General features: G+C 30.3%; 1 protein-coding gene across 1 annotated transcript; it reads left to right on the top strand.

Moving 5' to 3' along the window:
- Positions 1-15,331: 15,331 nt before the first annotated feature.
- Positions 15,332-16,863, top strand: LOC100256860 (E3 ubiquitin-protein ligase PUB23). The gene has a single exon (XM_002264725.5). The coding sequence runs from the start codon at positions 15,423-15,425 to the stop codon at positions 16,701-16,703; it is 1,281 nt and encodes a 426-aa protein (XP_002264761.2). The 5' UTR covers positions 15,332-15,422; the 3' UTR covers positions 16,704-16,863.
- Positions 16,864-18,861: the final 1,998 nt, after the last annotated feature.

The following is an 18,861-nucleotide window of genomic DNA, read 5'->3' as shown; positions in this document are numbered from 1 at the left end:
GAGCATAGCCAAGTGTTTGAAATGATCCATTGGACATAATGACATATATAGGAGGAGAGAGACAAAGAGGTAAAGACACAACATGATGAGCTTGAGTAAATGGAGTTGGGATTAAGCTTTTAAAAGTAAGACATGATGTAACAAAGTTAGACTTCATTGTCCCTTAGTGACATGGTACATGATTTAGTGCATTAGTGTATATGGTTTATACATTGGATAAAACCTATGATGAATCATGATGTAAGGCTATTAGATAGTCATAATTCATTAAGATACTATGTTGCATTGAATTTCAACCTTGAGAGGATATTGAGCTTGTGTTGAAATTAACAGGAAGCTTTGACTCATGGGTGAGAGATCCTAAGGTGGTCATATATCCCTACGAATTGGGTCATTGTTGGTGGAGGCTGGTGGCAACAGGTATTTTCAATAGAGACACCGTAATATCTCACAAGATTGTGAAAGTGTGTCCCATTGGGTAATTTAAAGGACATGTGATCATGAAATTTGAAGTTGCAATAATTCCTTTAGTGAAAGTCGACATATACTCCTTGGAGTTAGAGTAAGTTAGTTGATCACATAATAAGTGAGATCTGTAACTTAAGGATTAGAGAAGTGATCTTTATAGGTGATAATACTACCTTATTCGATTATAGACACTAGTTCATAGGGAATTTGCATGCAATGTAGTAGGTCATAGACTCTAGTTTTCTCTCATTATAATTTCATAGGATACTAAAGTGTAGTTGACTCTCCTTAGTGGAATGTTGAGTGAACTTCATAATTGGATTTTGAGAGAGCTAGTATTTTCCTATGGGTTCAATGGTCCCTACTCGAGTTCCTATTTCATGGTGGTACGTTTTGATGGTATTTTGGGTATATTTAATTCATAAGAATGCATAAGGGCATTTTGATAAAAACGTAAGGTTATACTAGATCTTATGCACAGTTTTTTTGGAATAGACTAATTAATTAATTGGAGTCCATTAAAACTAATTAATTAATCAGGACTAATTAATTAATTAATTAATTAGGACCCAAGTGGTTTGGATTAGGTGATCCAAGCCCAATTTGAGCTCAAGTCATTTAAGCCTATAAGAAAGCCTATATAAACCCTTTTTAGGGGGTTAAGGCTTCATTTTTCCTACTTAGATTTTGGATATTCCAATGAGAGGAACCTTAACACCCTCTAAAGAGAGAGGAGAGAGGAGAAAGAGAGATATTTTCTCATGCCTAGAAACTACGAAGGGAGAAATTGACTGGAAGACACTTGGGTAGACAAGTTTTGCAATGCCCATGACATCTTCACTAACTTGGATTCGATTTAGGAACATCCAGATTATAGGTATGAGCTCTTTTTCTTTGTTTTTTTTTTTCTTTAGATCTATATTCTATAATGGTTTTTAAAGCTATTAATTTCTATTGCATTAGATCTAGAGATGCATACATGATTTGGAGACATGGAACAGAGTAATCCAAGATTCCCAGTAGGTGGAATATTTGATTGTGAACCAGAGGAAGAGAGTAAAAAAGAACATGGAAACTCTAATTCATTAAAATTTATACTCCCAACTATTGGGATTGAGCCCCTAAAAACAAGACATGATATGACACAGTTAGACTTAATTATCCCCCCTTAATATCCATTTCGTGTATTGACATTGATTTAAATATTCAACCCCTGTCTCTTACATTGTACATGACTTGGGTGCATTAGGAGTTGTATAGAAGATACAAATCATGGGTTCCTTGTAAGTAGATAAGTTCTCTATAATTAGTTCATGGATTTGGACGATCGAGTAGAGACTATAACGCACTACCTCCTAATTGGAGGGATGACTTATCTTGGTCGTCAGGATGAGTTTCCCATGGTAAGTGCACTAGTGCATGTGATGCATATTGGACAAGACCTATGGTGAATCATGATGCAAGACTATCAAATGTCATGATTCACCAAACTACTATACTGTATGAACTGTCAACCTTGAGAGGATATTGAACCTATGTCGTAATCAACAAAAGGCTTTGATTTATTGGTGAGACTCTAAAGTGGTCATATATCCCTATGGATTAGGTTATTGTCGATGGAGGCTGGTGGGAGTAGGTATTCTCAATAAAGGTACTATGATATCTCATGATATTGAGACAATGTGTCACGTTGGGTGATCCAAAGAATATGTGAACATGAAATTTGTGGCCACAGTAATTCCTTTAGTGGAATTTGACATATGCTCCTTAAAACTAGAGAATGTTAGTTAATCACATAATAAGTGGGATTTATAACTCAAAGATTTGAGAGATAATCTTGATAGGTGATAACACTACCTTTTTAGATTACGAATACCAGTTCGTGGGGAGTTTGCATGTAGTAGATAGTAGGTCATAGACTTGAATTTTGTCTCATTATTATTTACATAGGGTATTGGAGTGCAATCGATTTTCTTTAGTGGAATGTTGAATCAACTTTAGAATTAGATTATGAGAGAGCTAGTACTCTTATGGGTCCCAATGATTCATGTTCTAAACTCATATACCATGATGACATAGTTTATGAGGGTTGGATTGACTCTAGGTTCATTTTTGTACATAAGGGTGTTTTAGTAATTATGTAAGGCCACGTGCATGAGAATCACATGGGACGCGCATGTGGCCACAAGCATGAGGAGAAAGACTCTTTAGTTTTTCTAGGCATGTTCTTCATCAGATGGATTTTGATTTGAGAACATCCACATCACAAGTATGAGTTTCAAATCTCTAGATCTATAGTTATTAATGGTTTTTATTGCCATTTTATTATGCTGCGATAGATTTAGAGATGTTTAAGGATAAATGCATGCACCTTACGAGATCTAGGGTATGTGAACAAAGTAATCCAAGGTTCCCAACACTATTAACATAGACATGACTTGAAGAGCTCTTAGCAAAATAAACTTGACCTGAAGAGTGAATATATCTAAAACCCTTTGTGATTCTAATTATAACAAATCAAGACACATTTAGAAGTATGGAAATCAAACTTATGCTTGTAATAAGGTCTTAGATAAGGAAAGCAAACATATCCAAATACTTTAAGAAAAATGAAAATCTGATTTAGATTTAAATAACATTTTAAAAGGTGACAAATGGTCAAGAGTTATAGAGGGTAACCTATTAATGAGAAAAATAAAAGTTGAGAAAGCTTCCCACCAATACTTGAGAGGAATTTGAGCTTGAGAAAGTAAAGTTAGACATATTTCAACAATATGTCTATGCTTCTTCTTTGATCTTCCATTCTATTGATGATTATAAGGTCAAAGATACCTAAAGAGGACACTAACTTGACTTAGGAATGGAAATAAACTTTTGTATTCTCCTCATAAATCAGTTTGTAAGCACTTGATTTCCCTATCAAATTGTTTTTCAACAAAAGTTTTGAATTGAAGAAGACTTCTTTAGCTTTAAATTTAATCTGAAGAGGATATATATAAGTGTGTTTAGAATAATCATTAATGAAGTGGGTGCAATATATATAACCGTCCATAAAAACAACTGGAAGATGTTCCCAAAGATTAGAATGGACAATTTTTAAAGGAAACTAATTTTTATTTATTAAAAATAATGCATGATTGGATTTACCATACTGACAAAGAATACAAAAACATAAGGAAATAGAATTGGAAACCACATTGAGATCTTTTAGAATTAGATTCAACACAGAGGTTGAGGGGTGACCTAAATGTTGATGACATAGCTCAACTTTATTTGAACTTCTACTAGAAGAAGAAACTAAGTCATAATGAAATTTAGATTTAGGAAGATAAACTGAAGGAAAATTGAAACTTCTAGAGGATAGAGACGACCTCACATTCAGCTTTGAAACTTCTAGGTAAACTTGGAAACACTTCATAGGTTTTTGGTAATTTCAAGAACAAGAAGGATATTTTTCAGTATTAAAGAGTGTGAAGTAGTGGATGAATTTATGATAACAGAACCTATTTGAGAGATTTTAAGAGTTTGGTCATTACTTATTGTGATATGATCCTTTTGTTTGTAATGAGACTTGATAGCAAGGTTATTCATGTCTACGATCATGTGATTGTTTGCTCCTCTATCCATGTACTAGGACTTATTTGTGCTATCACCTTGAGAGGTAATGTAAGTTTGATGTCTTTTACCTTCATTTTGTTGTTGTCGTTGATTTGTGGTGCTTGTGAAGCTTGTGTGAAAATAATGATAGTAGTTAACAACAATATGGTTAGCTTTGCCACACAATTAACAAATTTGCTTTTCACAACCTCCTTTACCACTTATTCCCCTTCTAAGAAAAAAATTCTAATAGGTGCTTGTTAGAAAAATTGAGAATTAAACTTTGGACCTTTTTGGATCCATAATTGGTCGAGGGTGATTCTCTAATAGTCGTAGAAGAATTTTGTTGTTTTTAATGTAATTCTTGGATTGGAAGAAGAAACTCGACTTCCTCAAAGTAATGTTATGAAATTCTTGAAGTGAGATTAATAACAATAGTTTCGTACTCACCTCCTAAGCCTCTTAATATATTCATCACCAACTCTTTATTGATAATATTATAATTGATGGCAATAAGAGTTGTATGTTATGCTTTTCATTGTTAACATATAATCTCCAATTGGCATGGATCCTTTCTTCATAAAACTAAATAAGTATTTGAGTTGAAGAATTCTTGCCTTTGATTTGGTGACAAATACACGTTCAAATGTTTTCCAAACTTCAAAGACATTTTGGCATCTCACCACATAGCCACACACCAATTCAATGATGGAAGTTAAAAGCCAACTCATAATAGATTGATCAATTCTTGTCCAACTATCAAATTTTGGATTCGATTGAATCGTTACTTCACTCAATTTTTCTCCATTTCAATTTTCAATGATTGTGGTGGTCGAACCAAGAAGATATTCTTTTAATCCATGAGCTCTGACTGTTGGTAGCACTTAAGTTTTCCAAAAGCCATAATTGTTTTTGTCAAAGCTTTATTATCAAAGGATTTAATTGATATGAGAAAAGTGATCGCGAAATATGATATTTCAATTGAATCTTAGAGGGATTTGTAGAATTGGAGCTAGATACCATCGGTATAAGTCTTGATGACTCTAATGGCAAGTTTGAATATCAGAATGAAAAAGAAAAACTAAAGAAAGAGGAGAGAGTCCATGTAATATTCTTCACTCATTAAATTGAGAGCTTCTTGTTTTCTATCTATATGTTTTTCATAAACAAATGAGTTTTTACATTACGAATAAGGTTTGTTAAGTTAGTCAAGCTTTTAACTACCCTAACAACTCTTGCTCACTCTAAGGCCCTAACCTAACAACTCTTACTTAGCTAAGTTCCTTACAATGATGCCCTCTGTTACCATAAACAATCACTTTTAATCAATTTAAATTGTTAAAAAAAAAAATAAAAAAATCATGAACAATATTTTTATAATTTTTTCTTAGGGGATTACCAAATATATTTTTAGATATCGTTTTTAAAAAATATGAGGCAAAGTTAAAATTACCAAAATTTATTGAAACAAAAAATTAGAAATATAGAGAAATGTTTTTCTGAATTTTTTCAGTAGAGGAAATGAATTTCAAATTAAGTAAGATTTTGTATTAAATTTATTAATAAGTTTAATAATTATGGAAAATAATTTGAAACTCAAAAATATATATAATGACTGCAAAAAATAATAGATATAATTAATACTTTAAATTCTTTAATAAATCTTGTAATTTTTAAGAATAATTTAAAATTGAAAAAACTGATTAATTAATTATAGATTAAATAATTTTTTTTAGAATATCATCTCCGTAATTGAGTAATAAATGTATACATGTAATGAAAAATTTGGCTCATTTATATCTTAAAAAAAAAACTTTATTTGTTTTAAAATTCATTTGAAATAGACTAGTATTAGAAATGATTAATTTTGAATAATTATTTTTTATTTTAATCCAAATAAATAAAAGTTGCTTTTATAAGATATTAATATCCATAATAAATGTATACATGTAAAGAAAAATTTAGCTCATTTATACCTTAAAAAATTAAACTTTATTTGCTTTTAAATTTATTTAAAATAAAATAATATTAGAAATTATTAATTTTGAATAATTAATCTTTATTTTTATCAAAATAAATAAATTTTGCTTTTATAAGACATTAATATCCATATTTTTACAGTATTTATATAAAAAAAATTACAATTTATGATTTTATTATAGTATTAATATTCATATTTTATTAAAAATAATTTATTTTTAAAATTTATTTATAATTTTAAAAATTATTTTTATTTTTAATAAGTTGTGAATTAAATTTAGTTTGTATTATACAAATTGAATTTGCAATCAATTTTGAAAAAATCAAAATAAAAAATAATTTTTGTAAACAATTTAACCAAAAAAAGTTTTAAGTTTTTAGTTTTTAAATTTTTTAAAAATATTTTTAAAAATAACCCATGTTAAAAAAATTAAAATACCCTATAGGTGTGATGAATTGAAATCCCACTTGAAAGTAAGATATTTTATTTTCGTTAAAATTACTTTTTATTTCATTCTTATTGTCACTTAAATTATTCAAATATGATAATAAAAGGGAAAATAAATAAGATGTCTATTTCCACTCCTCGATCCGCAACTGTGTCTCTTGTAAAACACTTGTATTGAATTATAATTTATAAAAATAATAGGGAAGAGATCTTTTGTGTGATTGGGTGAATTTGTGACCTCGTTTTGGTTTACTTTCTATTTCCTTATATTTCGGACCATGTCCTAATGTCCCACATGGATGACATATTCCTCACTACCATATGTAGTGATAATGCTTGACCAACTGCCCGGGCAACACCCACCTCTCTTAATCAAATTAATTTTGACTATCTAATACACATAATTAATTCTTTATCACATGATTCCACTCACACCTCACAACCTTTCCACCTCCTTCTCAATCTTATCTCTCTTCTTCTCCATATTTATTTATTTAATTTATTTTTAATAGGTGATTATTGTTTTAGCTATGAATATTAAGTATTTAATAGAAATGGGGTGGATCACCTCCTTAATATGAATAGGATTTCAACTTTAAGAGAACCAATTTTCAATTCCTAATTTCATTTATAAAAAAAATAAAAAAATAAAAAAATAAAAAAATAAAAAAATAAAAAAATAAAAAAAATAAAAAAATAAAAAAATAAAAAAAATCTAAATATAGGCATATATAAAAGAATGAAATGGATCTTATCTCTTATTCTAGGATTTTTAATTTACATAAAGCATATTTAGAATGCTAAAATAGAAAATCAAAATGAGAAATTGATTCTGTTCTTTGATGGTGTTTATTTTTTGGCTGAATAGAAAAAAATAAAATAAAATTAAAAGTAACATATTGATATTAATTAATAGGTTTAATTTAATTATATTGATTGATATTAACGAGGTTACTTTTAACTTAATAAAAAAGTCAAATATTTTTACTTTTTTATATTTAGTCAAAAAACAAATACCAACTTAGTAATTACTATATTTGGATAGGAGAATATGAATAAAAAAAATTCATTATTATAAAAACCAAATCTCACGGTTACATTATCATCCTATTTCCATTCTCATTTTCACCTATCAAACTCACAAATATGTCATTAAATATTTCAGAATACAAATTGAGACGAAGATATATTTTTTTTTATTCAACAAAAAATTTATAATAAGTCATGAAAAAATAGAACAACAAATAACTTAAAGTTTGAAAACAAATTACTTTCAACGAACAAATGAATCAAACTAAAACAAGAAAACAGAATTCAAACTTTTTTTATATCAGAAAGATCCTCAATGGTACGTGCTATGTTATGTTGCCCTTCAAAACTGATAGTGCAGAAGCCTCAATGGTGCCTGTTGCGTGAGGAAAAAAAAAAACTGCAGCCTACGCGTATTGCCTTCGAGACAATCTGGTGGTCTCCTTCATGCTCTCCAAGTGGCAGCCCCTAAGGTTGAATGGTGTTTTTCTATGGGCCACGTGATTCCCCTTGGTGCAACCCGCGCATGGAGTCCTTCTTGGTGGCCGGTTTCTTTGTTGAATGGCATCAATAGAGAGCGTTGAAGAGCTGCCGATACAGAGAGAGAAGGGAGAGAAGAATATTGTTTCAGATTTGATTTTTCACTTTTCACGGATTTATAGAGGATAAAAAAAATAATATGTAAAATGCATTATTTAGAAAACATGGAAGAATTTATAACCTAAAAAAGTAGGTTTAATGAAAAATACATTTGGGGAAAAAAAATCTTTAAATCATGTAATAAACTGGTAACTTAATGTATACTTCCAAAACCACTCTCCTTCCTTTCCTATTTTGTTTCCTCCCCCATTCCACTTCTCTTTATACATGAAAACCACTTTTAATTTTTTGTAAATAATTCTTAATTTTTTCCCTATTTTTGAAAATCTAATTAATTTTTAAAAATAAAATTTATTTTTTAAAAGTATAATTCATTTATTCATTTTTTTTTCATTTTCTTTATTAAAATTTTATTTTAACATAATGTGTAATTAATGAGTTAAAATAAAATAGTTTTTAATATAAAAATATATTCACCTATAATAATTAATAATCTAATAAATAGATAAATGAATACTAATATTTTAAATAATATTGATATATATATATATATATATATATATATATATATATATATATATATCATATTTTATTTTATTTCATATTCATAATATTTTTATATTTATAAAATTTATAATTTTCATATTATGGATCTCATTTTTTATATATATATATTTTTAAAAAAAATTTATAGAATATTGTAGACCCCTCTATGGACCGAAGAGGAGTTGGTTTTTTTTTTTTTCATTTGAAGGAGTGGGGGACGGCCTCCACAAGTGCTCAAAGCTACATGGGACGTGTGACAAAAACACACTACCACCTTGCCATGGTGGTGGTTGAGAGAGAGACATTTTCTAAACAGAGGACAAGGGAGTAGATGGTGAGCAGTAGAACTGGTAGAGGCTTGCAAGACAAGAAAAGGAGGAGGTCGGAGCAGAGAGTAAGAAGAGGGAGGGAGATTCATTAGTCGAGAACTTTGAGGAGTAAATTCTGACAAGAAGTAGACTGTCTGGTTGTTATATGAGACTCCAAGTCTCGATTCGAAAAAGTTGAGTGTTCCCTTAAAAAAAAAACACTTTTGGATCTCTTTGCTATTTCAACCCCTACATCAATGGTGTCTTAATGGCCCTATTCAAGTTATGCCCAAGTGTTTTTCTTATCTATTTTTTTTTTCTCAAATTCTATTGCATTTCTCTTTGTATGTATAATTGATGTGAATTGAGTAGTACTGTTTTCATTGACCAATTTAGTGTTAACTTGATGCCCTAGTTCTTGTAAATTTCATGCTTCGCTGGAATGGTGTTTGTTGAATCGGGTCTCTATCAGTTTCTAAACTTGTAATTTGGGTTGATTTGAAAATGGCATTTTGTTGTGTGTAATATTCAATGTTTTCAAAACTGGACCAGTTATTGAACCGAAAAAAATACCTGTTCACGGTTCACTAGTCGGACTGACGGTCGAACCGGTGATGTAATAAATATATAATTTATATATTATATAAAATTAAAAATAATTATAAAATTTAAAAATATATAAAATTATAAATTTTAATAATGTTTGATTTTTATATTTGGTATATTAAATTAAATGATAAAGTTTAATATTTTAAATTTTATTAAATAGAAATATGTAATATTTAAGATGAAAAAATTTATAATATTTAATTTTATCTTTTTGTTTTTGTATTTTATTGTTTTAAAATTATTCTATTAATTAATTTATATTATTTTTATAATTATTATTATAAAAATAAACAGGAATTTAAATATCTACATTTCTTTAAAGATTTTATATGATAAAAATTTGAAATAAAAACATTAATCTTAAGTCTTATTACATATATATATATATATATATATATTAACAACCTTGCAATGCTCAATGGTTCAAAAGTCCAGCCCTCATGCGTCCAGCCCTCAAAGAGGCAATGTTAGTCCTACTTCCAGTCCCACATTGGAAGCACATGAATTCCATGTGCTTCAAGTGCTCTATAAATAGATTCCTTGCAACATGATTTGCAAGCTAAACAAGCCAGCAAATTGGGCTTGGAGGCATGGCCCAAGGGAAAGATTTATAAGCTATTTTTTTATTGGATTGGGCCTAGTGACTTGAACCAAACAAGGGCTTATAATTAGTTTGGGTGTGGAATGAGCTCAATCGTTAACGGGCCTCTTAATAGAAACAAGTATTTGTAGAATAGAAAAAAAAAAAAAAAGCTTGGCCGGTTTGTAAAAAATCGGACGGTTTGACCGGTTTGGTGGTTCAACCGACGGTTTGAATGGTACAATACCGGTTTGACCATAAAACAGTTCATTGAGCTGGACCGAACTGAAAAGTTCACCGGTCGACGGTTCGACCGGTCGGACCGGCCGATCCAGCCTGGTTTTTAAAACATTGGTAATATTATTATTATTATTATTATTATTAGTCTGCCAATGCTTTGGTTAAGATCAATGAGATTTTGAGATATGACCAAATTCTTTGTTCTTGAATAATATCTTGCTCATGATTGTGGCTTTTGGGGAAATCCGAAGGTCTTTTTAGTGGAGAAAATGAAATTGGTTTTTGAAGAGCATTGTTATTGTTGTGTTTTTATTTTTGTTTTTTTTCTTTGTTCTTGAACAATGTCTTATTATTATTATTATTATTATTATTATTATTATTATTATTATTATTATTATTATTGTGATTTGAAGCTTAGTTTGCCAATGCTTTGGTTTCAGATCAATGAGATTTTGAGATATGGCCAAATTCTTTGTTCTTGAACAATGTCTTGCTCATGATTGTGGCTTTTGGGGAAATCCAAAGGTCTTTTTAGTGGAGAAAATGAAATTGGTTTTTGAAGAGTGTTGTTATTGTCGTGTTTTTTTTTTTTTGTTTTTGTTTTTTTTCTTTGTTCTTGAACAATGTCTTATTATTATTATTATTATTATTATTGTGATTTGAAGCTTAGTCTGCCAATGCTTTGGTTTCAGATCAATGAGATTTTGAGATATGGCCAAATTCTTTGTTCTTGAACAATGTCTTGCTCATGATTGTGGCTTTTGGGGAAATCCAAAGGTTTTTTTAGTGGAGAAAATGAAATTGGTTTCTGAAGAGCATTGTTGTTGTCGTGTTTTTTTATTTTTTATTTTTGGTTTTTTTCTTTGTTCTTGAACAATGTCTTATTATTATTATTATTATTATTATTATTATTATTATTATTATTACTGTGATTTGAAGCTTAGTCTGCAAATGCTTTGGTTTCAAATCAATGACATTTTGAGATATGGCCAAATTCTTTGTTCTTGAACAATGTCTTGCTCATGATTGTGGCTTTTGGGGAAATCCAAAGGTTTTTTTAGTGGAGAAAATGAAATTGGTTTCTGAAGAGCGTTGTTATTGTCGTGTTTTTATTTTATTTTTTGTTTTTGTTTTTTTTTTCTTTGTTCTTGAACAATGTCTTATTATTATTATTGTGATTTGAAGCTTAGTTTGCCAATGCTTTGGTTTCAGATCAATGAGATTTTGAGATATGGCCAAATTCTTTGTTCTTGAACAATGTCTTGCTCATGATTGTGGCTTTTGGGGAAATCCAAAGGTTTTTTTTAGTGGAGAAAATGAAATTGGTTTCTGAAGAGCGTTGTTGTTATCGTGTTTTTTTTATTTTTTATTTTTGTTTTTTTTTCCTTGAAAATTAAGATAATGGATATGTCTGAAAATAGTTGTTTTCTTGTTAAAGTGTTGGAAGCCTGGAGAACAGGAATTTGGTGTTTCTTAACAATGGCTTACTTTGGGGGAATTCTCGGGGAATCATTTCTACGTGGGCAATTGTTGTATCAGTTTCATTTTGGAACTGAAAATAGTTTTAGTCTTCATTTCTTTCTTTTGTTGAATCAGTTTTGTGTTACATTATGTTTCTTTGCAGTGTATGATGTTTTGGATTGGTTAGTGTGTTGGATACTGGTAATTCCATGGTTGATGTGGAGATGAGCCATCGAAATGAGGTTCCTAACTCTGATGCAGAAGGGTTTTTCATGCGAAAAGTAAATGGGATTCTTAATGGTCCCATGGAAAATGAAGCACCAATCATGGGAGTACCAAAATAATTTTCACAACTTCAATTCTCAAATAACTTTCAAAATTCCAATTTTCAAATAATTTTCAAAACTACAATTTTCAAATTATTTTCAAAATTCTAATTCTCAAATAATTTTCAAAACTCCAATTCTCAAATAATTTTCAAAACTCCATTTCTCAAATAATTTTCAAAACTTCAGTTTCTTTCAAATTTAATTTTCAAAACTCCAATTTTCAAAACTTCAATTCACAAATAATTTTCAAAATTTCAATTTTCAAAACTCCAATTCTCAAATAATTTTCAAAATTCCAAATTTCAAATAATTTTCAGAACTTCAATTTTCAAATAATTTTCAAAACTCCAATTTTCAAAACTCCAATATTCAAATAATTTTCAAAACTTCAATTCTCAAATAATTTTTAAAATTTCAAATTTCAAATAATTTTCAAAACTCCAATTTTCAAATTTAAGTTTTTTTTTCAAATAATTTTAGTTGCACCCTGGTTTTCAAATAATTTTAAGTCCTTCCTTTTCTTCTTTCTTCATTAGGTTTTAAAGTCACTAAAAATCATGTTTTTTTTTAAATAAACTTGCTACCTTTCCTTTCAGGTAAACACTTTCACAAATTTTATTTGATTTTAAAATAATTTTATGTTTTTCTTGATTTTTAATAAGCATGAATGAATTTTTCATAATTACAAAATAATGGAATTTGTGGAATTAATTCATGCAAAATCAATTGGGCTTTGGTGGGGGCCCAACATTTGAGATATTTAAAAAAAAAAAATGATTTGAGTGAAATGCATAATTGCCATTGAGGATTTCTTACTCTATTTTGTGACACATGCGATATATTTTGTATTTATTATTGTGCACTAATCTTGTTTCATGATAGCACATTATTATTTGCTGCTAAGGTACGATCTCACTCCCACTTTGCTTATTCTCATGTATGATTCATTTTATTATTTGATCATTTTATTGGTATCCATTGATTTCCTTATTAATTGTCACACTTACCTCACCTTATTTAGTAGAGACCTGTATTTAGGGACTTCGAGAGGTGTTACGGTCTTTTACCATACCTTCGCTATAGGTAACCCGACCCCTGCACCCGACTTTGGTTTTTCACAAACCTTATTTTCCTTCAGGAGTCACACTTAGGGTTTTTATTTTTTATTTTGTTTTTTCCTTAAAAAAAATAAAACAAAAATAAGTGGCAACTCCAAATCTTTTCTAAAAATCATATTTTTCAGTAAATAAAAAGTGAGTCGCACCATAGAGTAGGAACGCATCGAGCAAAATACAGGGTCCACAAATATTAAACGTAATTTTTTTTTAAAATAAAATAACAAAACACTATCCACATATGCTTTTTTTTTTCCTTCAAAATAAAAGTAGAAAAAAATGATATTATTTTTGTTTTCTTCAAAATAAAAGCAAAAAAATAATATAAAAAAATTAACTTACCTTTAATTTCATTTAACAAAAATTAGTAATGATAATTTTTTTAAGAGTATTTAATTTTAAAAGCAATATTTGAAGGTAGGTAAAGTCAAAATTTTAAAAGTGTTTGCATTAAGTTTTTTAATATAAATTCACAAATTTCATCATATTTAAAAAGAAAAAAAACTAGTGTTTTTTTATTGAATATGCAAAAAAGTACAATTTTAATTAAAATTTTAATAATTAAAATTATTTTTATTTTTAATAAATAATTTTTTTAAAAAAGTACATTATGCGCTTTTTTTTGACATATTATTTAATAATCACTGCTACCAAAGTCATAGAAATGATGATAAAAAACTAAATAGGATAGTACATCCTTCTATCTATCGTGGTACTTTTAGTTACTAACATTGTTACTATTACGTAAAAACAATGTTATTATCCCAAGACATATTTGATATAAAAACTAAAGTAGTGATGAATGATTAATAGACTAATATACCATGTTATTTATAGTGGTACTTTTATTACTTTTAGGTAAAAACAATGTTACTATCTTTAATGACATATTTGATGTAGAGATTGAAGTGGTGATAGGTGATGTAACAGCTGCATAGGCGATAGTACATCTTCAACTGGTTGTAGGGTAGTCTTGGAAACATATACAAATTGCTATTCTAATGCATGATTTGGGGATTATTTTTCTCAAAATGTACTTGCTATGAAACCCATTTTTTTAGGTTCTTCATTCATCTATATTTTTCAAATAGTGTAACTTTACATGATTTTCCCTAAAAAATAATTTTGAATAATAAATAAAAATAATTAACTTATTCTTAAGTCTATATCTTCATTTTATCTTTTTACTTTCATTTGCCCTAGTTACCTCCATGATTTCCTTTGCTGCTCCACAATCTATATTGTTACTTGATCTCCTTTACCTTAGTTATAATTTAAAATGATAAATATGTCAATTTGATGATTTAGAGTAAATTTTAAATTAATTTTATCAAACAACCTTAATATTTAAAGTAAAAATTAAGTAATAAGTTTTAAGTTAACAACTTAAATATAATTTAATTTAAAATCAAGGTGTTTATGTATTGGGTTTGAATGTGTTGAACCTGAACCAAGAACCAGTCATTTATAGTTGGAAATTTTGAATACTACATCACCAATCACCATGCATACGCTCCTCCTCCCTTCAAAGTCATCAACTCGCTAACTTTTTCTACTCTCAAATTTAAATGCATCCTAGGTGTGTACTACTAAGTTGTCAGAACTTTTTAGTTTGCTTCTTCAAATGGCTATGGCAGTTTGAATGATTGTTTGAAGAAAACAATGACAAAGTTATAGAAGTAATTAATATGGATGTTTCAAAATTATGATGGTCCATGAATTGTTAAGTGGAAACTATCTCTTGAAGAAAGAATATGATACACATGGTAAGGTTTGAAACCGCGTTCTGTACAAATTTTTAAGTTTGAAGTCTTGAACAACTTCTGAGATACCAATTCCTCATTCCACCTTTGAGGCTTGACCTTCAATATCTATATTAAGATACATCTCGTGTAGTATAAAAAATAGATGAAAGAGATAGTTGGAGAGGAATGGACAATTTCTTAAATAAATAAATAAATAACAATCATAGGTTCCTTGTGAGTTCCCTTGGCCAGTCAGTCACCCAGATTCTCACAGGTCGCAAAGGCATCTATTGACTTCTGACTTTTGATTTTTTTTTTCTATCCCCAGACTCGAAGAAAGACATAAATAAACCTTGTCATTGATCATATGCTATCCCCCATGTTTCCCCAACCCAACCCCTCTTCAACGGCAATGGATTTTCCTGTGGATTTCAGATGCCCCATCTCCATGGAGCTCATGCAAGACCCTGTCACCATATCCACCGGCGTCACCTATGAGCGAAAGAATATCGAAAAATGGCTCTTCTCTTACAACAACAAGACATGCCCAACAACCATGCAGCGCATCAACAGTTTTGATATCACCCCTAATCACACCCTCAAGAGGCTCATCCTCGCATGGCAGAATGAGGAAGCTGCTCGGTCATGTGATTCGCGGCCGGTGCGGTCCCTCAAGCACGATGAATTGGTGTCGCTGCTTGCCACCATGGAGTCCACTCCATTCAAGGTTAATTCTCTCAAGAAACTTCGAGCTATTGTTGGATTAGGCCATGAGGTGAAGGATGATTTCATGAGGTGCGGTGGGGTTGAAGTTCTTGTTCAAATCATTGCCCAAATCCTCGTTGAGTCCTCAGATTTTGTGGCTTTCACAGCTTGTGAGGAGGCTCTGGGGGTTCTGCACCAGTACCTCTATTTATCTGAAGATGATGAGAAAACTATTCAGCTTTTGTCCAAGCCTGAATCCATCAAGTCCTTGGCCATCATGCTTCAGAGAGGAAGCGGTGAAGCCCGGTTTTGCGCGGTCACAATCTTCCAAAAGTTGGCACAAGCTGATTATAATTGGAAGAAATTTGTTATACAAGATCAGGGGTTTGAGTTCTTTAGATCTTTGTTAGAACTTGTGTCTGACGACCAAATCTGCACCAAGGCAAGCGCAAGCGCCTTGGAGCTTCTCATAGAAATTTTGGGATCATCCAAGAAAAGTCGGTTAAAAGCCATTGAAGCTGGCGCAGTCTGCATCCTCATTGAGCTTCTCCCAGACTCCAACCGGTCCAAATGTGAAAAAATGCTTCTGCTTCTGAAATTACTATGTGAATGTGCAGAAGGGAGACTAGCCTTGGTGGAACATGGATTAGGGATAGCTGCCATATCCAAGAAACTACTACATGTCTCAAGCGCCTCCACCAAGATCACCGTGAAGATCTTATGGCTCATCTGTAGTTATCATCCCAGCGAAAGGGTCCTGGAAGAAATGCTGATTTTAGGATCAGTGAAGAAGCTTTTGGTATTGTTGCATATCGGTAATCGATCATCTACAAAGGAGAAGGTGGTGAAGATCTTCAGGTTGCATCGAAATTCATGGAGGCAGTACCCTTGTTTCCCTTGGGAGTTGAAGGATTATTCGGGATTAACGAATCAATCTTGCTAAAGGAAGATACAAGAGAAAAAATAAAAATAAAAAAAAGGTCTGGCAAACTCATAATGGTAGACAACATGTTAATTTTCCCAAGAAATTAAAATTTGAATTATTGTAGCACATATTAATTTGTGTTATCTGATGTTTACTGCTATCAACTTCATTTTCTTTAGATTATGAACTTCCATTTAATTTCAAATATTTTTGACTGATTTTTCCTTTTGGCCTAATGTGTTACTCATCATCTTAATTTCTTTATATTGTATAAAAGTGATTTATTTAATTAAGTAGAAAACTCCTTTAAAGTAGTTCATAGATAATAAATGAGATGTACTGTCTTCTTCACAAATCTTTATCAAAGTTTGATTTCATATAATAAATCTATTAATTTTGAAATGATAATAATATTAAAAAAATAATGAACTACAATTTTTTTAAGAGGCCATATACCAAAGAATCGTGAAGGGAGAGAGGAGAGAGAGAGGAGAAACAAATGGGGAAAACAAACATTAATTGTGGTTCGAATCCACGGTCTCTGCCCAAATTAAGTTTCGATACCATGTTGAATTACTAATTTTCCTAAAAGCTTAAACTTACGGGATTTGAGTTCTCTATGTATATCATATATCATGCTCCGTAACCAAAAAAAAAAAAGAAAGAAGAAAAAAAGCTGAATTCATTTTTAAAATTTTCTTTGTAAGATATGAAACTTTTAATTTTCATCTTCAGTCTCTTTCTCAAATTTCATGAGCTTAAAACCTGTAGTTATAAGGAAATCTTTTGAGCTCACTAAGATCAACCATCTGCTTACTAGTGTAACCCCTTGTATGATCTAGGATCAGCCTACTTAAGATCAGAAAACAACCTCCATTTCCCTTAAATATTAGCTTGTTGTGAAATGGACTTAACTATATGGGGCAGCCTTGTTCATTAATTGAAGGGGTGAACATAAAATTTCATAGTTTGAGGAAAATTTGATAGAAAATTTAAGGATACCTGCTCTTAGAAATTCACTAGAGATGTACATTTAAGATATTTGGTGAACAAGGAAAATTAGTGCCCTTGGGGTTGGTGGCTGGATTTTTTGTTCCTTGACTTCAGATTTCTGCAATCTCCCATTCAGCACCTACAATAGAAGAAGGAATCCTCGACTTTCCTCTGACGATCAAGTCAGGAATCTGCAGGAAATCACTCAGTTGCATGGTAGGGAGAAGGGGTGAGTCACCAACACTTCAATGGTATTTAATAGAAAATCTTGCATTCATATATTGTTTACTTCATTTAATATAAAGATGCAGTATCAAAATGCGGTTTGTAGTTAAAATACTAATACTATACTAGCAGTGTGGTGATTGCCCCCAAAATCAAACTTGGTAGTCAATTTTGTTCATGAATGCAAAAGAGAAGTGCAAGTTGCTTGAATTCAAGCAGCTGGTTGAACAGTTGCACCAAGAAAAAGCAACTCTGAAAACTACAGCACTTGACCTTTTCAAAATAAAAGAGTTTTGAATGAGTCTACATTCTGGGTTGATTAAAAGCTGCCCACTCTCCACATGTCCCATGAATCTCGGTCTCCTCTGGTATTACAAAGTAAACATGTCACCAGAAAAGATAAGAAAGTTGTGGAGAAAGAGAGAGAACAGTATTCCTATCTTTTGACTCTGATATTTACGGCAGCATGCCCCACCTTTCTCAAACTTATGTTTGACCAATTTATTACAATTATGACCAACTATTTATCAAATAACTCCAAGTACGGATGACAATTCATATAGGTGCATATTTGTATCTGCTCACAGTCTATAAATTTTACTACAAAGATAAATCCAAACCTGATACAAATAATAATTATATCAAAAATAGAAACTCAAATATTATCTAATTATTAAATAAATAATACTTTGTACAACTCATTTAACTCATTTAATAATCGGGTTGAGTTAGGTCTTGTATAAGTCTATATGATTAAAATCAAACATGTTGATAATTTAATTAATCTATTTATCTACAATAAATTTAAAATGAGTCAAATGGAGGTTAAATAGTTTAAAGTTATAATTAGACTAATCAATATGATTACAAAATGAGTCGATTATGGTAAAATTTGTGTTATGCAAATGTGGATCTGCATTTTTTACGTGCGTTCTCATTCGACGACGAGACTCGTTTT

This window comes from Vitis vinifera, chromosome 15 (genome assembly GCF_030704535.1).
Source record: "Vitis vinifera cultivar Pinot Noir 40024 chromosome 15, ASM3070453v1".
In the NCBI taxonomy this organism is placed as follows: domain Eukaryota; kingdom Viridiplantae; phylum Streptophyta; class Magnoliopsida; order Vitales; family Vitaceae; genus Vitis; species Vitis vinifera.
This window is presented reverse-complemented; position numbering and strand designations above follow the sequence as displayed.

Excerpts from the sequence above, each read along its gene's own strand:
- LOC100256860 (XM_002264725.5), top strand. The coding sequence starts at position 15,423 with ATGCTATCCCCCATGTTTCCCCAACCCAACCCCTCTTCAACGGCAATG.